Raw genomic sequence first — 25,424 nt, forward strand, 5'->3', positions numbered from 1 at the left:
AATAGTGGCTTAAATAAGGTAGAAGCATATTTCTCTTACACGTGGAAGAAGTGTGGAGGCCAGCAATCAAAGCATATTGAACACCCCATCTAATATTTCGCTCTGTACTTAAGTGGGAGGCAGCCCTTCCAAGGGTTATCTCGTTAGTTTAAGTTGGCTGCTAGATCTTTTAATGATTCCAGGAAGCGAAAGAAGAAAGGGGACTAAAAGGCATGAGCTGCTATCTTTTTAAGACGATTTCCTAGAATTTATGCAAAAAAAACTTCCAGTGATATCTCCTTGATCAGAATGGAGTCTCCTGGTAACACTCAGCTGCAAGCAGGGTTTGGAATACGTAGACTTCTAGCTGGCTCATTGCTAAAATCAGGGATTCTGTTACAAAAGAAATGGTGGACAGTAGGTACCAGCCTATGTGGTGATCAATCTACACAGACGTCTTTGTAGGTTCGTCTGATTTATCCCCTTCAGATAAAGTCCTAGGTGTTCATTGCTGGTGCAAAAGGTTTACGCCTTTATATTTTGATTTAATGTGCCAGTTTGCCCTTCAGCAAAGTTCTGCCTCTTTGTACTCCCGTCCCCAGCCTCTGAGAGTACTTGTTTCCCTACGCATGTGCCTGTGATGGCTGCCCCCAATCTTTACGCCATGGCGGTAAGGCAAAAAGAAGCTCGTTGTTGGTTTTTATCTGCATTCATTGTGCTGCCAGTGAGGTTGAGCATCATTTACTATGCTTTCTGGCCATCTCTACTTCTACTTTGTAAATTGCCTTTTTTTAGTTCTTTTGGCCGTTCTTCTAAGATTTTAAAAATTGTGATTTATAAGAGGTTTGTAATATTTTCAGAATAAGGGTATTAACCCTTGGAAATCTGTGATAGAGATTTTCTTTGGTGACCTTCAACCATGTTTATCTTTTATGTTGCTAAGTCTGTCAGTATTTCCATGTCATTTATGATTTTTGGTGTTGGTATTGTAATTGGAAAGGCCTTCCCCATCTCAAGATTATTTTCTTCTTTTCTAGTTCTTTTATTTCTGTCTTCTTTGTTTCCATTGGAATAATTTCCATCTGGAATTTATTTTGGTTAAACTTGCTCTCTACCTCTATCCTTGGAATTTTTTCAACTAGCAAAGCTATCAACAATGTGTTGAAACAGTTTTCCCACTGATTTCTTATTTTACCCACCGTGTACATTCCTGTCAATAGTTGAGCCTTTCTGAAAGTCTTTTATTGGTTGATTTTTGCATGAGATAAAAAGCACTTGATATTTCAATAATTTTTCAGCCCTATAATAAAGAAGAAGGCCAAGACTCAAGTGAAGAAGGCAGCGAAGAAGATACAGAGGTGGGGGACCAAACAGCAGAAGGGGCAGAAGTTAAACAAAGGTAAAAGGTGGGAAAGGATATCAAAGTGAGTTTAAGGAACTTTTTATTTTTTACTATTGTAAATAGTTCAAGAATCTCTTGAAATGGAGATAACTTGCATTTTGAGAACTGGGCTTTTCATATTACTGTTTGCTTCAGTACTACTTTAATTTTGTGATTATTTTTAGTGCATGATATTTTTCTATCTCGGTTTCTTTTAGAGACTTCTAAGTTTTTAGAACTTACTGACAATTAAATATTTTGTTCTTTGATTAATGATGCTAATTGCGTAAATAGTCGTGGGCTGTCTGTGCATTCACCTTGCTTTTTTTTCTCCCCCAGAACTGATTCTCATTGGAATGCTGTCCGAAAAGCTATCTCGGAGGTTGGTATTGCCTGTCCTGTTAAACGATGTCTTGTTTTGTTACCTAATAGTTCTGATAGAGTTCAGATTCAAAACAGGATGGAGACTTTGGAAGATAGCTTTGGATCTTAAACAGGGTACAGGGCACGAAATGTACAGAGCATAAAACATACGGTTCATGTAATATGTCTCATTAGGCCTCTTCTGTAAGAAGAGTAGAATTGAGGGCTTGCAACTATTTCTTATTGATTCTGCCTGAGTTTTCTATCATTTGGGTAAAGATATTAAATTCCAGTAGATATGAAAAATTCTAAAAAGCTCAAAAAAGTGAGAAATTATCCATATTCCTATCATTTAAAAGTTTGGGCTTTTAGGGGCACCTGGGTGGCTCAGTCGGTTAAGCGGCCGACTTCGGCTCAGGTCATGATCTCGCGGTCCGTGAGTTCGAGCCCCGCGTCGGGCTCTGTGCTGACAGCTCAGAACCTGGAGTCTGCTTCGGATTCTGTGTCTCCCTCTCTCTGACCCTCCCCCGTTCATGCTCTGTCTCTGTCTCAAAAATAAATAAACGTTAAAAAAAAAAAAATTTTTTTTAAAAGTTTGGGTTTAAAAAAAAATTTTTTTTAATGTTTTATTTCTTTTTGACAGAGAGGGATAGACAGAACATGAGCAGGGGAGGGGCAGAGAGAGAGAGACACACAGAATCGGAAGCAGGCTCCAGGCTCTGAGCTGTCAGCACAGAGCTCAACGTGGGGCTCGAACCCACAGAGGGCGAGATCATGACCTGAGCCGAAGTCGGAGGCTCAACCGACTGAGCCACCCAGGCGCCCCTTAAAAGTTTTTTTTTAAGTTTATTTATTTTGATAGAGAGCATGATCAGGGTAGGGGCAGAGAGAGAGGAGGGGGAGAGAATCCCAAACAGGCTCTAGGCTGTCAGATGCAGGGCTCAAACTCACAAACCACGAGATCATGACCTGAGCTGACATCAAGAGTCGGACAGTCAACTGACTGATCCAGCCAGGTGCCCCCCCATTCCTATCATTTTAAAAAGTTACATAACCAAGTGAAAATCCACTCCTTTCCTCCCAGAAGTAATCACCATTAATAGTTTAGTAAATATCCTTTCTGACCTTTTACACCATGTATCACTTACATGGACGTACTCGTGTATGTATGTGTGTGCGTACACATATACAAAAAAAAGACATGAATTCTTCAGTGAGTATCAGTTTGCGACGTTAACTCACCTGTTACGTGGCAGCATGCTGTAGAGCAGGACAGGAAGAGGGACATTTTGATGAAAGATGTACAGGAAACAGCTGGTCTGGAGCTCAGAGCTGGGCACTGCGTAGGGCTTAGGTCCTTGGGAGAGGCCAGGATTCGATGATGGCATCCTCAGGAATTTGGGGCTAAGTTGCTGTATTTGTCCACTGAAGTCTGCATGTTTGTGTTTTCCTACTTTGGGTTGTAGTTGCTATAGCAATAAGAGAAAGTATTATAGAGGTGAGGAGACACGAATGAAAACAAGCAACTGATTTTGGTTTTTACTGTCTCCAGCAGATAAACACTATTGATGTGCTAACCACAATGGGAGCTATTCCCTCAGGGTTCAGGCCTTCCATGCTCTTCCAGCTTCTGGAGGAAGGTAACACGCGTCTGTGAGCCACCACAAATTTGTAGTTAAGCAGTCAGGCTTTGGGATTTATTTTCTGGTTTTAGCCAAAACGAGTTGCTTAAAAGGATGTTGAATATCACATCTCTTTGGTGCTCATCTTTTCCTTCATCTTTCCTGTGACAGTGGAGGAAGGATCCCTGACCCTGTCAGCCGCCAGCCTGTGTGCTCTGGGTTTTAGTCCCTTTGCTTTATTTCAAAAACAATGATTCTTAATTGTTAGCCCTTTCGTGTATCTGCAGCCTGCCGCCCTTCCCCACACTGGCTTCTTCCCTCGTCATAGTACCAGCACACCTGATACCTGCACCTTTTAAGAAAACCAGCCCTTCTCACCCTCCCTCATTCTAGCCAAAGCCTCCCTTTCTCTCCATTTCTTCACAGAAAGACTTTTCTGAAGAGCTATTATCCACTCTCATTTCCGTTTTCTTATTCGTTCTTGGATTTCTCTGTACTTGACAACATTTGCCCGTAAGCTCGGTAAAGAGAAATAATGTTGGGGAGGATCTCCTGTATAGCCTGAAGTGTTGTGTTATCTGTGGAAGGGCTGCTTTGAGTTCCTCTGCTGCAAGGCTCTCAGCCCTCCCTGAATGCGCAGCTCCTTCCCATCCTTTGCATCCATCCCAGGGGCAATTCCACCTTCCTGGAGAGGTCTCCTTTGACTAATGTAGGTGCCCCCTACACCCTTCCGCTTGAGCACGCTTTATGGACCTACGTTAATTTATAATTATTTTACTTAACCTCTTCTACTTATTTTGTTTTTATTATTTCCCCCACTCAACTGTAAACTAATGAGGGCAGGGGCTGTATTTCTCTGACTCACATACTTTGTGAGTATTTGCAGGTCTTAGCAGAGTGCCTGGCACACAGTGGGAACTCAGAAATGATTTCTCAAATGAATAAATGATTTTATAATCAGTATTCTTCACAACTAATGTATGGGAGAACACTATAAAAATGATTTTGTCTTAAGAAACGAAATTAATGATTACATATTTTTCTAAAAGGTATTCACAGATTTTCTGCATTTTACAAAAACATTTGAATGGATCATCTTCATGACAGGGCATGTTACTGGCCTAAAAGTTTTTGTTTTGTTTTGTTTTGTTTTTTTCTGAAGCTCTCCTTTTTAACCAGCTATATTGCAGAGATGTACTCTAGTAACAGGAGTTTTTCTTTTCTTATTTATTTAAATTTTAGTTAACATGCAGTACAATATTGGTTTCAGGAGTAGAATTTAGTGATTCATCACTTACATAAAACACCCAGTGCTCACCACAAGTGCCCTTCTTCATACCCATCTCCTATCTAGCCCATCTCCCCTAACCCACTGAGATCTTTCTTAAAACTGCTTTAAGATCAGCCCTTATGTGCTTCTATATCTTCTACTGTTGTTTTTACACATAAATAAATCTCCATTGGCATATATGCCTTAGAAAGCAAGTTCCAGTAGGTACCTTGGCATTTTGGATGTCTGTTTCCTAAATTTGTGGCATAGCATTATAGATTTTTGGCTTAGGATTTCATTCCTTTCTTTGTAAGAAAATAAATGAAAACGTGGTTTTGCAGGGAATCAATTTCAAGCAAGTTACTTCTTACAACCAGAGCTCACTCCTTCACAGCTGGCCTTCAGAGATCTAATGTGGGATGCTAAAGCAGGCACGGTGAGTATGGTCGCTATCAATAAAATTACACCTTTCCAGATTTTATCATGGTTGCAAGTATGTGAATAACATGTAAATTGATTAATGCAGTATTGAAAATAAAAAAAAAATTGTTTCTGTATTTTAATTTTTAAACACTCAGTGATAACTTCATTGCTAAGACAAAACTTGGATTTGTTATCTTGACTTTATTTTATTTATCTTCTCTGTTGCTCTCTTCTCCCATTGTTACAAAGGAAATAATACTAGGTATCTCTCTGAATCATTCTTTGCCTCAATTTCTTCATCTGAAGAAAAGGGAATGCTAATAATAATAGTTCCAACATAGGGTTACTGAATTACATTATATGTGTGAAGGGCTTAGAACAGTGCCTGGCACATGATAACTCAGTAAGTGTTGGAGTAACTTGGAATGAGGAAGTTCCAAGTCTTTTATGATTATACTTGTTTTGGGGAGAGCTTGGAGTAAAGGATTCCTGGTATTCTGAGCATTTGAAGTGGGAAATAGTCTTTATATTTAATTCTAGCCTCCTCCCTTTTAGCAGAGTTGAACCACATTAGAGCACATCACCCCCCTTCCCGTTGACCTTCTGCCCTCTCTCCCTCCCTTTTTCAGAGCCTCAAGGGAAAAATAAGAGGACCCAGCGTGGTTAGGTTTTGTGGGGAGAGTGGTGTAGAATTTTCTCCTCTCAACCTGAACTTTGCCTGGAACCTCCTTAGTGTATAAAGTGTCTTTTATTTCAAGTCAATAATAATGTTGCATTTGGTCTGTTTAGTGTACTAGAACCTGCATGAAGGGCATTTAATTTTATGAACTTGTACCCAGAGAACTAAATATTCAGCTTTTATTTCTTTTTTTTATTTAAAAAAAATTTTTTTAACGTTTATTTATTATTGAGAGACAGAGAGACACAGAGCATGAGCAGGGGAGGGGTAGAGAGAGGGGGAGACACAGAATCCGAAACAGGCTTCAGGCTCCGAGCTGTCAGCACAGAGCCTGACGCGGGGCTCAAAGTCACCAAATGCGAGATCATGACCTGAGCCAAAGTCGGTCGCCTAACCAAATGAGCCACCCAGGTGCCCCTTCAGCTCTTATTTCTTAAATTGAAAATGTGACAAGCTGTTAGATATTGCCTTATTTTTTCAATGATATAAGTTATTTAAATGAGGGGCTCCTGGGTGGCTCAGTCGGTTAAGCGTCTGATTTCACATCAGGTCATGATCTCACAGTTCATGAATTCGAGCCCCGTGTCCAGCTCTGTGCTGACAGCTCAGAGCCTGGAGCCTGTTTCGGATTCTGTGTCTCCCTCTCTCTCTCTCTGCCCCTTCCTCACTGGCACTCTGTTTCTCTCTCTCTCTCCCTAAAACAAATAAACATTAAAAAAAATGTTACTTAAATGGAAAGGCTCATGACCATCAAGCAGAATGTTAAGAATCAAAGATGTCTTTAAATAAGAAACCAGAGTGCCAATTTATTTATTGACATTCTGAACTATACTTGTGAAGTAGAACTGAATATCATATCCAATGGTCAGTGCATTCTATCAAAGCATCTGTATGAGAAGCCAAGAAGCAATGTAGGTAAATGCTTGGAATTAAAACGAGGAGGAGCCAGCCGGATATTAATGTCAGGTGTCATTGGTTACTATGCTGTGGTGACCTTCTATACTTACCTATGTTATATAGGAATGAATTGTAAGAATGAACCTGGAATTCACTGATTCCATGATCAGGTCATACGTTTTACCTAATTGTACTATTTTTTCATTATGATTTTTATGCATTTACCCCTCCCCCCCAATGCAAATGTTTCAAATAGAAAGATTTATGGAAATTTTACCAAAGGTTTTTATTTAAGTGGAATGGACTATTGAAACCTTCCTTGTGTGCATATGTTTATGTGTAAATTTTTTTTCTTTCATCCTTTTTTATTCTGTGTGCATTTAAAGTATTTATTAAAAATGCTTTGAAAATGAATTTGTCTTATAAGTCATAAAGTAAACCCTGTTTTTATAACCAATTTTTTTTCTCAGATTAAGTCAATACCAAGTCGTGTTTCATTCATTCTGACCCTCTGGAGCTGTAAAATGATTCCTCTTCCAGGAACAAGCATCCAGGTGCTCAGCAGACATGTTAGCCTCTGTCTGTTTGATGGAAATAAGGTGAGCTTACTGAGGAGTAAAACAGATCAATCAGGATAGGAGAATACTTTGTTAATGCTGCATATTAAACATGTACTGCATTGAGTTTGTCTTTCTGTTTGTCTCTCTCTCAATTTCTCTCTCTCTCTCTCTCTCTCTGTATGTTTATGTGTACATATAAAATTATATGTGGTAGAGTGCAAACTGTAAGGCTCTGATGGCATAGGTTTAATTCCTGGCTCTTTCAGTTGCCAAGTGTATGGTGTTGGTGTATATGTCCCAGTTAACTCCTCTGAGCCTTAGATTTCTCACTTACAAAAAAAGGTACTGATGCCTGTCTTCTAGTATCGTATATAGTTCAGGTCTTGAGTGTACAGAGTATTTTATGTTTTACAAATGTACACCTGTATAATCAACATCCAGATCAAGACATGGAGCGTTACCAGCACCTTACAAAGTTTGCTTGTGTCCTTTTTCGTGACTCTTGCAAAATTAATTGATTTGTTTGTGAGACACGGCTTAAATACGGTGCTTAGATGGAATTTGTAATTTGTGGGATGTTAACAAAATATTGCTTAGAGAGAAGTTTACAGCACTAGCTGCGTTAGAAAAGAATTCTCATGTTGAGAGTCTAAGCTCCCTCCTGAGAGGGGGTTCTCGGGTTGAGATCTATGGACGAAGAGGCCTTTAGAAGGCGAAGGGAAAAGGGAAGAGGAGCCTGGCCAAAGGAACATCACAGGCAAAGGCCCTGGTGGGGAAGGACTTGGGAAAGCCAGTGTGGCCAAGTGGAGAGAGGCAAGAGGAAATGTGGGATGGGGTGACATGGGAGACATCAGGAACACGGTATGAGACACTGTAAGCCATGATGTAAGGGAGTTTTGTCTTTATCCTACAGACAGTGAAGTCATTGGAAGAAGTGACAGAGTTTAGATTTACACTTTGGGAATATCTCTGGCTCTTCTTTGGAGATGAATTACAAGGGGGGCCGGAAGGACATGAGTAGACCATTTGGGGTCTTTGGCACAGTGTGGTGGTCAAAGGGCAGCCCGTGGCGCCTCCAAGAAAACAAAACTTGGAGTCAGTCATTTGCCCCAGATTAACCTCGGCTCCACCAGCTTGGTGTGGGATGCTGACCAAATTACTTGGCCCTACTCTTCTCTCACTTTCCTCATCTGGTACACATCTCTTAGGGTCCATGTGAGGATGAAATGAGTTAATATAATAGTAAAGCCCTTAGAAAATACATAGAACATAAATGTGGCTAGATGAGATATGAAGCGGATACCTTAGTCTGGGGAAGTGGAGATCTCGGAGAGGAGAACCGTGGCTACAGGGATACGTAGACCGTAAAAACCACAATTTGGTGCTGGCTTGCAGATGGAGGGTGAGGGAGAGCGGGGTGTCAAACATGCCACTAGGTCTCTGGCTTCCACATCCGGGCAGTTGGTGGTGACACTCAATGAGATAGGGAGCACTGAGAGCTGATCAGATTTGGAGGAGTTTGTGGGTTTAGCTTCACTCGTGCTGAGTCTGCTTGCAGCTCCCAGTGCCTTTCTTTCTTTCTGAACTGGGAATAAATAAATGAACCGGGTGATTCCAGTGATCCTCCCTCATTTCTACACACCCTGCACAAAACGCTGCCATTAGTAAGCCAGTAGGTGTCGTCAGCGACCAAAAAAAGATGAATTGCCTTCTTTGCTTAGATCTGGTTTGATATTTCACTTTCCCTCTCCCTATGCTCATGAATGAGAACCTAAAGACTGGAATTGTATTGATCTAACATATCAAGATATTAGAAGTTATTCATTAAAAATAATAGAAGGGAATTTATGTAACTAATCTATGTCAAAGTTCCAATTGACAAATTAGAGATGATAGTTAATAGTTATATAAATACTTGTGCTATTTACCTAAGAGTGCTTCCCTACTTCTAGGGAATAAAAACAATAAAGGCATTATTGTTAAAACTCTATGTAGAGTTTGAACTCTAGAACCATAAGAACTCTAGTTTTAACTCTAGAACCACAGGAACTCTGGTTTTAACTCTAGAACTATCAAGAACCACATCACACAGTATTATATTTACTTCCGCCATCAAGCATAATTTAGAAAACTTGGAAGACAATCTGTTGTATTTATCCTTATTTTTACTCCTTCCATTGTTCTTCCTTCCTTCCTAACGTTAAAAGTTTCCTGATTTTAACATGTTCTTACTGTTGAGAGAATTTCCTTTAACCACTCTTTCTGCTGGCTACAAATTCTCGTTGGTTTTCTTTATCCAAAAATGCCTGTTTCCCGTTTATTCCTGAGGCATATTTTCACTAGATATGGAATTATGGTTTGGCCTTTCTTTCTTTCTTTCTTTCTTTCTTTCTTTCTTTCAGCACTTGAGAAATATTGTGCCCCTTCGTTCTATGGCTTCTGAATGGCAATCCACTGTCACTAGAATTGGTGTTCCCTTATTGGTAAATCTAGGTGTTATTTCTTTCAAGACATATGGGTTTCATTTTTATATGTTTATGATGTACTTGGGCATGGATTTCTTGGGTTTATCTTGTTTAAGGTTTGCTCAGCTTCTTAAACTATAGGCTTATGTCCTTTGCCAAATTTGGGGATATTTCAGCCATAATTTTCTTGAATACTTCTCTAGCTCCAGACTGTCTTCTGGGACTCTTATGACAGGAATGTGAGATCTTTTGTTATAATCCCACAGGTTCCTGAGGCTCTGTTTATTTTTTTTTTCCCATCAGCTTTATCTTAGTTGCTCATAGTGCATAATTTCTATTTTCCTACCTTCAAGTTCCCTGATTCTTTGCTTTTTTATTCAACATTTGAGTCTGTCCAGTGAGTTGTGTGTGTTTGTGCACACCTTGGTTATTGTGTTTTTCAATTCTAGAATTTCCGCCAGGTTGTTCATTTTTATCTTCCATATCTTTGTTGAGAGTTTGTATCTCTTTCTGTATTTTAAATTAGTTTCAAACATGTCCATAGTTGCTTATGGAAGTATTTTTAGGTGTCTGCTTTTCAGGTGTCAGATAATTCCAACATTTGTGTCATCTCAGCGTTGGCATCTGTTGATTGTCCTTTCTCATTCAAGCTGAGGTTTTCCTGGTTCTTGGTATGATGAGTGATTTTTCAATTGTATCGTGGACATTTTGGGTATTACGGGTTTCTGGATCTTATTTTAACTTCTGTTTTAGCAGGCCCCTGACACCATGCTGTCAAGGGAAGGTAGGTGGCACCTCACCACCCCAGGTGAGAATGGAAGTCCAGGTTCCTCACTTGGCTTCTATTCACATCCCTGGGGGGACAGTGTGCTTCCTGACTCTGGGGCCCTGACAGAAGTTCACGCTCCTCACCAGGCCTCCACTGACCGCACTCAATGTGTCGTGCCTCAGGACCTATGATCCCTAGCCAGTCCACTTTCCTGGCTCCACATTGGACGTTATGTATAAAATAAAAATAAGGTTTGTAAATTTCATTGTATTAAATTTTACGTCAAAAAATAACTGTGAGGGGCGCCTGGGTGGCGTAGTCGGTTAAGCCTCCGACTTCAGCCAGGTCACGATCTCGCGGTCCGTGAGTTCGAGCCCCGCGTCGGGCTCTGGGCTGATGGCTCAGAGCCTGGAGCCTGTTTCCGATTCTGTGTCTCCCTCTCTCTCTGCCCCTCCCCCTTTCATGCTCTGTCTCTCTCTGTCCCAAAAATAAATAAAAAACATTGAAAAAAAAATTAAAAAAAAAAAAATAACTGTGAATAAAAAATGAACTCTGGTTAATGATATGCATGCTAGTTTAGAGAGAGGTTACTAATGTCTGCAGGCTTGCAGCGCATCAAAAAATAAGATGAATTGAGGGATAGATAGATGATATATGTGATAAAGCAAAGATAGTAAGATGTTAATGATAAAATCTAGGTGATGAGTATATGAGAGTTCACTGTATGTTTCTTTTAACTTGTCTGATATGTTTAACACATTTCAGAATCACCACCATTGTATATTTCACCCCTTTAAAACATGAATTAAAAACGCTTAAGTACTCACTAAGAAATAATACATCCACTAATTACCCATCTGTTTTGCCAATAAGAGAAATAGAAAGCAAGCCTGTAGCTCACATTTAGAATCTTTCAGATCTTGGAACATTATAATTTTCCAATTTGTTTACTTGTCTCCTTTTAGATCTATTTTATACTCACCTTATTTTTATTGGAATTAACAATATTTTTAAAAATGTGAACAATTTTAAACATAGAAATGTGCAGAGGGGTGCCTGGGTGGCTCAATCGGTTAAGCATTTGACTCTTGGTTTCAACTCAGGTCATGATCTCATGGTTTGTGAGTTCAAACTGCATGTCAGGCTCTGCGATGGCAGTGCTCAGCCTGCGTGGGATTCTCTCTCTCTGCCCCTCCCCCACTCAGCACACACTCTCTCAAAATAAATAAATAAAACAAACAAAAAAAGGAATGTGCAGAGAATAACGTAACAGACACCCATGGCCTTATCACCTAATTCTATTGAAGCCTCCGAGTTTGTAATAAGTACTCTAACTTCTTTTAAAATAAAAAATGAGTACTTTCTGTTCAATTTTCCGTAAACCTAAGACTTCTCATTAAAAGTAGTCTATCATTTAAAAAAATTTTCTTTTACGTTTATTTATTTTTGAGAGACAGAGAGACAGAGCGTGAGCAGGGGAGGGGCAGAAAGAGAGGGAGACACAGAATCAGAAGCAGGCTTCAGGCTCCCAGCTGTCAGCACAGAGCCCGACATGGGGCTCGAACCCATGAACTGTGAGGTCATGACCTGAGCCGAAGTCGGGCGCTTAACCGACTGAGCCACCCAGGTACCCCAAAAGTAGTCTGTTATTTTAAAAATAAATACTGCAGGGGTGCCTGGGTGGCTCAGTCAGTTAAGCATCTGACTTCAGCTCAGGTCATGACCTCATGGTGTGTGAGTTTGAGCCCCACATCAGGCTCTCTACTGACAGCTTAGAGCCTGGAGCCTGCTTCGCATTCTGGGTCTCCCTCTCTCTCTCTCCGTCCCTCCCCGACTAGTGTTCTGTCTCCCTCTTTCAAAAATAAACATTAAAAATGAAGAAAGAAAGAAAGAAAGAAAGAAAGAAAGAAAGAAAGAAAGAAAGAAAGAAAGAAAGAAAGAAAGAAAGAAAATAAAAGTAAACACTGCAAGTATGATCGAAAGCCCCAATGTATCCCTCCCACATCCTGCTGGTTTCCTCCCTCCATATAGGTAACCCTTATCCTAAATTTTGTTTTATTAATTTTATACAGCCTAATTTTTAATATTCCCATGCTTTATAAAATGATATCATATCCTTGTACCTTCTGCAAATTTCTTTTTTTCCCTTTATGTTTTATCCAAGTTGATGGATTTTGCTCTTGGTCATTCTTTTTAACTGTTGAGTGGTATTTCATTACAGGGACATGCCACCATTTATCCCTTATTCTCTTGAACATTTCTGCTATTATAGTCTTTCAGGGAACATTCTTATACACGTTGATTTGCGTTCATGTGAGACAAGGCTTTAGAATATGTATAAGTGTACTTGGGAGTAGATTGCTGAATGGTGGATTACTGTGTTAGGTAATGCCAAATTATTCTCCACAGAGGTTCTTCCAGGTAATACGGCCGTGATCCCAGTTTCTGCATATCTTCACAATCGGTATTATCTTAACCAATGTTTTGGGTATGAAATGGAATCTCATTGTGGTTTTGGTTTTGATTTCCCTGATATCTAGTGTGTTTTTAAATGTCTCTTCTTACGTTTATTAACCAATCAGATTTCCATCATTATGAATTGTGTTTTGTGTCTTTTGCTCATTTTTCTTTTGGATTTTTATAAATTTAAATCTTTCATTTGGATTTCCAAGCTTCGTATAACTTAATGTAAGTATGTTAAGTATATAATTGATTTATAATTCTTGATAAATACTGGACATTTTGTTGGTTATTTGCATTCCAAGCACTTCCAGGTCTGTGGGTTGGCATTTAAGTTTGTGTTGTTTAAGTTCGCTTCCAAGAACAGAAGTTCTAAAGTTCATGGATGTTAGCTGTATCAGTCTTTTCATTTATGGTTTATGCTTTTCATGTCTTGTTTAAGAAATCCTTCCCTTGTATGGAAACCAATCTGACAATAAATTTCATATTAATAAAATTAAATTGAATTAAATTAAATTAAATTAAATTAAAAAAGAAATCCTTCCCTATGTCAGGATCATAAAGATACTCTCTTTTATTTTCTTCTAAATATTTCTGTTCACTGTGGTATTGACTCTACCTAGAATTTATTTCTATGTATTTTGTAAAGTAGAGATCTAGTTTTATTTTTTCCATATTTATAGCCAGTTGTCTCAATAACATTAATTGAAGAGTTCATCTGTTCCCCATGACTTGCAAGGCGGCTCTGTTATGTAACAAGTGTTCATCTCTATATGGGTTGGGTTCCGGTGTCTGTTCTGATCAATTGGTGTATTTGTCTTTCCCTGGACCAATAATAGTCTTAACTGCTATGGCTTTATAATATGACAAGTCCCCTCAGTTTGCTTTCTATATAAATTATTCTTAACTAATCTAGACTATTTGCTCCTCCATATGAATTTTACCATCAACTTGTTAAATTACATTTTAGAACCCGGTTGGGATTTTTAGTAGAATTGCATTGAATTTTTAGATTCATTTTAGTAGAAGCTTTACAGAATTAAGTCATAAAGCCTTAAACATATGATATGATCTTTCTATGTATTCTGATCTTCATTTTTATTTTATCATAATGTTTCATAATTTTCTTTATAAAAGTCTTGCATATTTTTTGTTTAAATACAAATATCTTGGGGTTTTTGTCATTTTTAGATAAATATATCATCATATTTATTGCAAATTGGATCATTGTCCAAATCCAAATATAGTAGCCACTAGCTGAATGTTACTATTTAAATTTAAATAATTATTTACTTAAATTTAAAATAACTTTAAATGCATATTAATTTAAAACTTAATTAAAATTAAATAAAATTTAAAATTTAGTTCCTTAGTACCGCCAACTACACTTCAAGTGATCGATAGCCATATGTGGCTAATGGCTGCCATATTGGGTAGCACACACAGAATGTATTTATTATCACAGAAAGTTCTATTAGAGTTCTATTGGACAGCACTGAGTCCCTATATCAAGAATGTTACTGAGTAACACATTTGAAACTATGACTTTTTTAAAAGATGGTAAAACATAAGTCACATTGGTAATTGATTGACATGGTTATTTAACAGTCTGCCTTTGCCTTTTCATTTAAAAATCAAATTTTTATCATGAAGTTTTTCAAACATTCACAAAAGTAGAGAGAATAGTATAATTATCAAGATTTTGCTCAACTGGCTAATCTATCCCCAATGTTTTTCTTCACTTTTTATAAATGCATTGTAGTGAAAACTTTTGACATTCCATTTTACTCCTATATATATGAATCAATATGTATGCATGTATAAACATATAAACATTTTCTTACATAACCACTTTGTTTAATGTCCACTCATTTTTGAGAGAGAAAGAGAGCGAGTGGAGGAGGGGCAGAGAGAGAGGAAGATACAGAATCCGAAGCAGGCTCCAGGCTCTGAGCTGTCAGCACAGAGCCAGACACAGGGCTCAAACCCACAAACTGCGAGATCATGACCTGAGCCGAAGTCGGACACTTAACTGACTGAGCCACCCAGGCACCCCGCATAACCACTTTTCTTACATAACCACCATTATCCCCTCTGCAATATTCAGAATCATTCCATTTTTCTATATTCAGAATTCCTGGTTGTTTTAAAATTTTTCTTCGTATACTTGTTCTGATCCATACAAAGTCCAAACATTGCATTTGGTTGTCATGTATCTCAAGTCTCTTTTAATCCAACAGTCTCCTTTATCCTGCCTTTTAATTTTTGTGCCATTAACTTGAAGAAACTGGGTCAGCCATCACAGAGAATGCCTCACTTTCTGGAGTAGCACTGCCCATAGCACTTTCTGTGATAATGGAAATATTCTATGTCTGTGCTATCCAGCATGGTAGCCACTAACCCAATGTGGCTTCACACATGGCTAGCATGACTATTTAAATTTTAAAGTTAAAGTTAAATAGCTACATGCGACCAGTGGCTACTATATTAGATAGTACAGCTCTGGAAGATTTCTTTTTACTTCCTTTTATTATTATTAACTTGTTTCTCTATTTACCTTCCCCCTACCTTATTATTTCCTAAAAATTAGCTAGTTTTGGTAGCTATATGAGTTGGAATCTTCTTCTTATATTTTCTTTTTTTTTTTTTGAAATTGTTTAACTTTTTATAAGTTTATTTTTGAGAGAGAGAGGGCATGAGCATGGGAGGGACAGAGAGAGAGGGAGAGAGAGAATCCCAAGCAGGCTCCACCCTGTCCGCTCAGAGCCAATTCAGGGCTTGATCTCACAAACTGTGAGATCATGACCTAAGCTGAAATCAAGGGTTGGATGCTTAACCTACTGAGCCACCCAGGAGCCCCACCTCTTATATTTTCTAAGTGGTTATGATTGATGCATAGAAAGCTATTGTCATTTGGAAGTTGATCTTATATCCCAAAACTTTACTGAAATTGCTTATTATTTCTTTTTTTTTTTTAAGTTTATTCATTTTGAGAGAGATCTCATGAACCGTGAGATCATGACCTGAGCCGAAGTCAAGAGTCGGATGCTCAACCGACTGAGCCACCCAGGCGCCCTGAAATCGCTGATTATTTCTAATACCTTTAAAATATAGTGTCACTTAGACTTTCTATAGTCTCAAATTTCTTATGTGTATAGTTGCATTGCCTGCAAATAAAGACAGTTTTGTCTCTCCCCTTTTTATGCCTTATGTCTTTTTGCTGTCTTACTCTTTGGGCCAGGGACTACCAGGAGAGACTGCCTTGTCTTCTTCCTGATACAGATGTCAGTGTTTCTGAAGACTCGCCAATGGGATGTTTGTTACAAGTTGCTGATAGGTACTCTTTCTGTGGTGAATTCTCCTCTGCTCCAAGTTTTCATATTTACAAGTAAATGTTGAATTTTAGCAAATTCTTTTCTTCATCGATTGAGATGATCATTTGACTTTATTCCTTTAATTTGTTGAGCTGGTATACCACAATAATAGATCTTCTGATATTGAAACATCCTTTTATTCCTGGGATAAGCTCTTCTTGATCATAAACTTTTTATTTTGTTTAAAAAGAAACACTGCCGATTGATTGGGTTCACAAAAATTTGTTTGGGATCTTTGCATTACTATTCATAAGCAAAATAGGCTTATGATTTTTTTTTGTATTGTCTATATCTGGATTGAGCAGATATTAGGCAAACCTCATTCACTATAACATGCATATATTTGGACTTATTTCCCTTATTTGTGTGTATCTTTTCTGCTTATCATCTTTTATCTTTGCTTTTCTCATTCCTGTCATCTGTTGAAATATTGTTGTCCACATTCCATTTTTTTCTACTTTTGATTTGGAATCTATAGATTATATTTCCATTAAGTGGTTACCTTTCAATTTTTAACATACCTACTTAGCTATAAATTATTCTCATAAATCTAAAATTATCCTGTACTTCTGTCTTTTTCTTAACACATCAAAGATACTAATAACATGCTTTATTGAATACCCTGCCCACATCTTGTTAATGTTGTCTAGAAGTAAATCTGGCCTTTTAAAAAGATTTTTTTTAATGTCTATTTATTTTTGAGAGACAGAGTGTGAACAGACGAGGGGCAGAGATAGAGGGAGTGGAAGAGAAAGAAGGAGACACAAAATCTGAAGCAGGCTCCAGGCTCTGAGCTGTCAGCACAGAGCCCAACATGGGGCTCGAACCCACGAACCAATGAGATCATGACCTGAGCTGAAGCAGACACTTAACTGACTGAGCCCAGGTGTCCCTGGCTTTTTTTTTTTTTTTTAAAGCAATCAATATATAATTACATATATCAACATATCTTGTTAATTTCAATCCTCAGGGTTATTTCTTGTGTTGTTAGTACAGTATTTGATTTCTTCACGTATCTTTAGAGACACATTTTACATGAAAGATATGACTCTCTTTTCCCTCCTACCTAATAGTGTTGTGGTTTCTACCATCAGCACCACCACCCCGCCCCCCAATTCCAGTCTAGAACCAGATTTTATAGTGGAATTTAGCGTTCTTAATCTAAGGTTCATGAAAGGGCCCGCTTGTTGCCTTTGTTCCCAGCCTGGTATCATGGCTTCATCTCTTTCCTCTCACCTGCTTAGGTTCACCACTTCCTATGAAGGGGAAGGTTGGCCACCATTTCTTTTTCATCCTGCTGTCTTCAAGCCGTAAGGCTGTCTGTTCTGTCATGTATTGAGTACTGTCAGCCTCTGTAACAGGTAAAGCCAGCCTCTTGCCATCACATCCTGCTTCTAGACTCAGAGCCCAGGAGATCCCCGATTTTACTCCCACCCTCCTCACAGCTTTCCCCTTCTATCTATGGTCCATTGAATTGTTCATCTTACTTTTGAGTTCTACTCTCTTTAATTATCACTCTTTTATGTTGGGAGCAGAGCCACCGTGTTAATGTGTAAATTCAACATGCCATCTTGAGCAGAAGTCCTTATGTATTCTTAATACAATTTGCTAAGTAGAAGCCTCTAAACTTTTTGAATGCTTGATTACCTCATCCTTTGTGTTCTGGGTTTGTGCAGAAAACAGAGTGGTTCTGAGCCAATTGTTCACCCGCTCGTGCTGCAGTTTTTGCAGATGTAAAATGAGGTGTTTGGACTAAGTACTTTTTAAATGTTTATTTATTTTAAGAGAGAGAGAACAAGCGTGAGTGGGAGAGGGGCTTGGAGGGGGAGAGAGAGAATCCCAAGCAGGCTCCATGCTCAGCACAGAGCCTGATCTGGGGCCCCATCCCAGGATCATGAGATCATGACCTGAGCTGAAATCAAGAGTTGGACGCTTAACCGACTGAGTCACCCAGACACCCCTGGACTAAGTCCTTTTTAACTCTCAGAGTCCGTAAACCAAAAAAGGTGTAAAATTATCAAGCAGAAGAAGTTACTCCCGAATTAAAATCAGGATTGTCCAATTTGAAAAGATAAAAGCAGAGATGGTAGGAGATCTCAATTTCGATGACTGCAAAGGACTTTTTGGGTATTAGAAGTGAGAAACACTTCTTGAAAAACTAAGAGGAACCTTAGAATAGACAAAATGCAGTCTTACATTTAATACCAGGTAATAATGAAAACAAGTTTGTACTCCGAGAGTTCAGGCTGAGAATATATATTATTTTAGGAGGTTTTAAATAAATTCCTACGTATTAGTTGTTGAAGGAAACGAGCACTTTGTGTATGTGGAAAACAACTCAGCTGCCCGTAAGATAATCCTAGTTGTCTACCAGTAGGGACATACATAGAGGGCAGTGAATTGAATCTGACCTCATAGGACATGTTTGGGATAGTTTCTAATTGTTTTTTAAAGTTTAGTTTTAAAAGTGCTGTACTAAAATATTTGTATCTAAAATAAAAATTTTAGGGGCACCTGGCTGGCTCAGTGAGAGAAGCATGTGACTCTTGATCTCAGGGTCGTGAGTTTGAGCCCCCCATTGGGTGTAAAGATTACTTAAATAAATAAACTTTTAAATTAATTAATTAAATAAATAAAAGTTTTATGTTATCTGTTTCTTCGGAAGATGTCAATTTTAGCAATAACTTTACAGAATTTGAACTCTTCTTTGCAGTTTTTGCTTCTTTTGTATTTCATTGCCTTATGTACATTGTGGGACTAACTTCTTGCAGAAGCATTTTACAAGAGATTGAATTGTAGGAAGAGTATAATATACGGGGCTGGAGATCTTGAAGGAAACTGAGGCTGTGTATCTGGGCTATTATTAGCATTGTCAGTCTTAGTGGCATGGTGATGGGCTACCATAAAATGCTCGTGTGGGTCACATTTCTTAATAGGTCATTTGTAGCTGAAATTTCACTTGCTTTTCTGGTAAACCTGTCTCAGTAAGTATTTCACTTACTATAATTTATTACTAGTGCAAAGATCTGAGTCTGAATTTATTTTTTCAGTTCTTTCATTGTTTTAGAAATTAGTGCTATAATAGTTTTTTGTTAACCGTTTTTAAAGTTCTGTATGTACTTGATGTAAAAAAACAAATCACAGAGTTGCACAAACTAAAAAGCATAAGAGCCCCCTCGAGGCCCTCTGCTCCACGCAGTATAGCCTGTTCCCTGTTCCCTGTTTGGGATATAGGAGTGGTGATGTTTGAGAGAGCTCTCTACAGCATGATCTCATCTAAGAAAATCTCATTTCAGGTTCTGAGCAACATTCATACAGTCAGAGCCACATGGCAACCTAAAAAGCCCAAAACATGGACTTTTTCTCCCCAGGTAAGGAATCTGCTCAGTGAATGGAATGAAATGTGAACATCTTTTACCTGTTAAGTGATAGGCAGTTCATTTCTAAGGCAAAGCTGTCCACACGTACCTCTGAGATAATGTGTTTATGTTAAGCACAGAATATATGAGGCCGGATTTGAATCTTTGGATTATCTCATGTTCTTTGGGGACTTGATGAAAATTACTTTTGTTTCTGACTCATCAGAGTTACAATTCCTATGAATCATCCCATTCAGTGGATTGCAGGGTTCAATTCTAGGAAATGCCCCCTGATGAAAATGAAAACAAAAAGATAAATTTAGGAAGTGTTTTTAACAAATAAAATCAACTGTGTTAATGAGAGCTGTGGTTTGATCAGATAAAATCAAAGGTGACACCCAGGGCTGGTACATTATACCCAGGCACTGTTACAACTGGAACAAGAAAAGACTGGAATAAGGTTAGGTGGTTTCAAACCACTGAATCCCTATGACATAGATGTTAGTGAACATGAAGATATCTTTATGTTCTTGTTATAATATTGTCTATAGTTTATTTTGCTTTACTTTTTTTCTACCTCCAAAGTCTCACTACTTTAGTATTTACTTCCTATAACTAATTGCCTTGGGGCACCGCATCCTAAAAATCCTTCATTAACCTTTCTCTTACTGCATCAAAAGATCTTCCAGCAAGAGGGGTTCAAGGAGAGGGCACAGGTTGTGGAAGAGGCCCAGCCATCTGGCTTGTGTGCTGTGTGTATCCATTTATAGCTCATCTCCTAAAAGTCCAGTTTGATTTTCTAAGTGTCCCACCGCTTGTATTTTGGTACAATGCTTCACAATTCTGGTGTTGCATGTGTACATGAAGCATTTAGGTACAACTTTCTAAAATTTTTTGGATATAAAGATGAACTGTTTGGAAGGATAAATCATATGAAATTGTTCCTTTGTTGAATGAAATTAAGTATCTGTTAGGTGCCAGACATTCTTCCCAGGCATTTGGGAACTTACCCGTTAGTAGAGAAGAAACATATACAGACAAGTATAATAACAATAATCTGTGTTTATGGAGCTCTATCCATGTGCCAAGCACGGCGGTAGGTCCTCCTGGGCACTATCTCATTTAATCCTTAGAGTAACCCTGTGGAGGCGGGGTTCCTGTTGATAACTACCACAGAGACAGAATGTAATGGTTATATAGGGCTCCAAGTACTGTGGAAACACAAGAGGAGGGTGACATTAATTCTAGCCCTCAGGCTCAGGGAAGGTTTTGTAGAAGAGAAACTAGGCCTTCAGGGATGGAGAGGATTTTATAGGCAAGACAGAGGGATGTGGTCGTCTAGAGAGAAGGAAAGGAATGAGCAAACAAGGAAAATATGTAAGGCCCACCTCGGGAAAGTTGAGCAAATGTTTGCATGAAGTCTTCGATTTTGGTTCTGTTTACAAAGAACAATGATCTATATAAATATCTTATTACGTATGCAAATTATTTTTATAACACCTCTGAGGACCTGGGTAACAGTAGAGTAGCCTCTACTCTAAGCAAAGAGCAAGTGAAGGTAAAGGTTATTTCCCTTCAACACAATTAAATTTTTTAAACTTGAAATCCTTGATGGGTCCAATCCATTTGGTTTTTGTTTCCTTTAAAAGACCGTTATTGTGATGCAAATGTGTAAACTGTGTACAGATGAGTAAAGCTGAAACCTCCCTCCCATTTTAAATTTTTATTAATAACTTCGTTTTCTTCATTATTTCAGGTCACAGGCATCTTGCCATGCTTGCTTGATGGTGATTGTTTTATCAGATCCAATTCTTCATCTCCAGATCTTGGAATATTATTTGAACTTGGAATTTCTTATATTCGCAATGTATGTCAGTTGAAAGATAAAGCTTTCTAATGTTAAGAGAAGTTTTAAAAAAAGCATTTACAAGTAAAATAGTTGAGGTGTTTATGTGTAATAGAATTTTAATCTCTCAAGGAATGGCAATGGTGATATATATATATATATATATATATATATATATATATATATATATATATATATATCTCGCTGCTTTTTCAGTAGCATTTACAATAAAACTGTATTTATTTATATTTATAGCCTGAGTAAATGAACTCCAGTGCTTTTAAGGAATCAAGGTTTGAAAAGGATGAGACTTTTCAGAAAGTGATAAGGCATGTTCAGTGGCATTCCAGCAGTGTTTTACCTTGTCCTAGAGGGTCAGGGGTGGCACTTAACCTTGTGGCTGACAGTTCCCATTAAAGGACCTGCCAGAGTGGTAATTTTTATAAAGGGAACGACAGAACCCTGGATTATGTCACATAAACGATTGAACCAGTGGGTGTGGGTCTGTGATAGTAATTTACTTTTCTATTAAGTTTTTAATTTTAATTCTAATGTAGTTCACATAGAGTGTTATATTAGTTTCAGGTGTACAATACAGTGATTCAGCAGTTTCTGTACATTGTTCAGTGCTCATCACGATAAGCGTGCCCGTCATTCCCTTCACTGATTTCATGTGATAGTAATTTAAATGTCTCCACACTCTAATAGTACCTTGGTAGGTATAGTATATATACTTGGCCTCAAGGCAACTTGGAGAACCAACTGTTACTATATTAATAATATTACACCACGCTTTCATTTCTTTAAGGCAAATTCATCCATATGTGTTGTGGGTGGGTAGGACAGGAGAGGGAAGCAGGGCCCCCAAGCAAGTCCCCAGTGGCCTTCAGCAGCTGACAGTGGAGGTAAAGTTCTAACCGATGATTACAAAATTAAAAATGATTGAATGTGTGCGTTTCATCTCTCACTGAGACAAAGCTCAAATCCGGTGTAGTGTTGTGATTTAGATCATTCCACAAAATATTTGTGTCACTCAAGAAACAGTAGCAACAGTTTCCACATCTTCAGGCTTAGGGGATTTTCAAAAGTGATTCGACAAGAGAGGATTTTTCCTTTATATAACTGCCTTTGCCATCTGGCCCACAAGAAAAATGGGACCCACCGTGTTTCACGTTATTTTCTTGGGAGGAATTGTTTATTTCTAAAAGTGAATGCTAATTGTGTTCCCTGTAAAGGACTTAGTATGTGCTTTTAAATTGGACTGGCTCAGACATTCAGTTTTGTATGCCTTTTTATTTCCTAGTCAACTGGTGAAAGAGGAGAGTTAAGTTGTGGCTGGGTGTTTCTTAAACTTTTTGATGCCAGTGGAATTCCTATTCCAGCAAAGTAAGTCGGCTGTATATTCCTTCCAAATGAGTAATTTTGTAGAAATTCATCGTTTAGAATCTGCATACCTTAGGTTTGCACAGTGTACATTCTGTTAGCATTTCAAAAATTTGTGGGGAGAGGGCTTTTAATGTTGATTGTAATGTGCTCTGAAGTAGTGTATGAAAACAGCATGCGCAGGGTCAGGAAGAAAGTATTTTAAAAGATGTTGAGGGGCTCCTGGCTCCTTCGATTAAGTGTCTGACTTCAGCTCAGGTCATGACCTCGCGGTTTGTGAGTTTGAGCCCCGCATCAGGCTCTCTGCTGTCAGTGCGGAGCCTGCTTTGGATCATTTATCCCCCCCTCTCTGCCCCTCCCCAACTCACTCACTCTCTCTCAAAAGTAAATAAACATTAAAAAAATTGTAAAAAATAAAAATAAAAACTAAAAGATTTTACTCTCTGCTGAAAATATTTTTTCAGTAATTTTCTGTGGTATTAGCACATTTCACAGTGCTGCAACAGAACCTAATTCTCTCCAGAGAGTGGGAAAGCGAAGTCCAGGGTCCCCAGGGTATCTGTGACTCCACCTTTCTTCTTCTTCTTCTTTTTTTTTTTTTAAGTTTATTTAGATATTTTGAGAGATAGTGCAAGTAGGGGAGGGGCAGAGAGAGAATGAGAGAGAAAGAGAATCCCAAGCAGGCTTGGCACTGTCCATGCAGAGTCCGATGCGGGGCTCGAACTCACGAATCATGAAATCATGATATGAGCTGCAGTCGGACGCTTAACTGACTCAGCCACCCAGGCACGCCCACCTTTATTCTAAAGGTGATACGTTGAAAGCGTAATGGCAATGACTATAAACGAATTCAAAACTTACGACCAAAAGACAAAAAACAAAAAACCAAATATTTACAATATTATACATAACAAATTATTATCGCTAATATAAAAAGGGCTCTAAAAAATGAGTAGGAAAGACAATTCAAATTTTTAAATGGGCACAAAAGAATCTAAGTCTAGGATATAAATAAGAAATTTACAGAAGAGATACAAATTGGCAGTCATCAGGATGGTGATTAAGATCCAAGGCTTGGAATTGTAAAATTCAGGGCTCTCATCCCGGCTCTGTCTGTGTAACTGTAAGCCAGGTTCCAGGCTCTTTAATGTGTGCAAACCTCAATTTCCTCTATCTTTAAAATGGGAGATTATAGGGGCGCCTGGGTGGCTCCGTCCGTTAAGCTTCCGACTTCAGCTCAGGTCATGATCTCATGGTCCGGGAGTTCGAGCCCCACGTTGGGCTCTGTGTGGACAGCTCAGAGCCTGGAGCCTGCCTTGGATTCTGTGTCTCCCTCTCTCTCTGACCCTCCCCCGTTCATGTTCTGTCTCTCTCTGTCTCAAAAATAAATAAACCTTGGGGCGCCTGGGTGGCTCAGTCGGTTAAGCGTCCGACTTCGGCTCAGGTCATGATCTCGCGGTCTGTGGGTTCCAGCCCCGCATAGGGCTCTGTGCTGACAGCTCAGAGCCTGGAGCCTGTTTCAGATTCTGTGTCTCCCTCTTTCTCTGCCCCTCCCCTGTTCACGCTCTGTCTCTCTCTGTCTCAAAAATAAATAAATGTTAAAAAAAATTTTTTTTAAATAAATAAACCTTAAACAAAAATTAAAAAAAAATTAAAATAAAAAAATAAAATGGGAGATTATAATAGTTCCTACGCCAGAGGGTTATTATGAGGATTAAGTCAGATAATGCTCCCTGCCTTCTGTGGCTTCTACTTACATCCAGGGGTGGGCATGGCCTCTTTACCACAGGGCAGAGGTAAAAGTCCAGATTCCACTTCTCTGATGTCACCCTAGTGGTAAGGGGAGGGGCACCCCCTCAGAGGATGTAAGAGCCCAGACTGCTTGTGATTTAAAAGAAAATGTCTTTAAGAATGTCAAAGGTTTTTAGTTGTACCTAGTTAGGAGAGAGAAGTGTGTCTATTCCATCTTTCTAAAGCGAAGTCACGGCTATTTTTCTAAATGAGGTAGAAGCCTATGTACTGATACAGAAACATTTCGCATATGTATCATTATATGGACAAAGCAAGTTGCAGAATAGTATGCGTGCTGTGGCTCCACTTTTATTCATGGAAAGCTGTGTTTGTGTGGATATGTGGGCAGGTGGCCTCTGAGGAGCAGGACTAGGGAGGCAGTGCCATGGGATGAAAGAAGGCTTTTATCTTCTAGTTTCTACACTTAGGTAGTATGCAACTTAAAGAGAAACGTGTCAGTTTAGAGCTTTACTGTGTATATATATATATATTTGTTTGCGTTTGCATAGAAAAACGTAGGTCAAGGGCCTTACCAGACTAGAGGGGACAGGATAGGGAGGGATTCTTTTGGTTTTTTTTACTTACCATTTCTATGCCGTGTAAACATTTGAAAAATACATTCAAAAACATATCACTGATACATTCATTAGCACAAGTCACTAAAGTGAAGACACTTTAACGGCATCAATTAATCTTTCTCATGTTAATGTGGGAAAATGTATTTTCTACAGTTCAAAGTTAAGAAAAAAGCTTGGGGCACCTGGGTGGCTCATTCAGTTAAGCGTCTGACTCTATGATCTCAC

The 25,424-nt window shown here is 38.6% G+C and overlaps 1 protein-coding gene across 5 annotated transcripts in view; it reads left to right on the forward strand.

Moving 5' to 3' along the window:
* Positions 1–25,424, forward strand: part of NPHP1 (nephrocystin 1) — a 59,604-nt gene that overhangs the window by 15,041 nt on the left and 19,139 nt on the right. For 3 of the 5 annotated variants that reach the window (XM_042933077.1, XM_042933079.1, XM_042933080.1), the window contains 8 exons: positions 1,278–1,378; positions 1,700–1,742; positions 3,276–3,363; positions 4,957–5,051; positions 7,085–7,213; positions 19,539–19,613; positions 21,358–21,468; positions 22,751–22,833. In XM_042933077.1, coding sequence (XP_042789011.1) covers positions 1,278–1,378; positions 1,700–1,742; positions 3,276–3,363; positions 4,957–5,051; positions 7,085–7,213; positions 19,539–19,613; positions 21,358–21,468; positions 22,751–22,833 — 725 coding nt within the window. The remainder of the gene's footprint in view (positions 1–1,277; positions 1,379–1,699; positions 1,743–3,275; positions 3,364–4,956; positions 5,052–7,084; positions 7,214–19,538; positions 19,614–21,357; positions 21,469–22,750; positions 22,834–25,424) is intronic. The other 2 variants (XM_042933078.1, XM_042933081.1) reach the window with 1 other exon arrangement.

Source organism: Panthera leo, chromosome A3 (genome assembly GCF_018350215.1).
Source record: "Panthera leo isolate Ple1 chromosome A3, P.leo_Ple1_pat1.1, whole genome shotgun sequence".
NCBI classification, from domain to species: Eukaryota; Metazoa; Chordata; class Mammalia; order Carnivora; family Felidae; genus Panthera; species Panthera leo.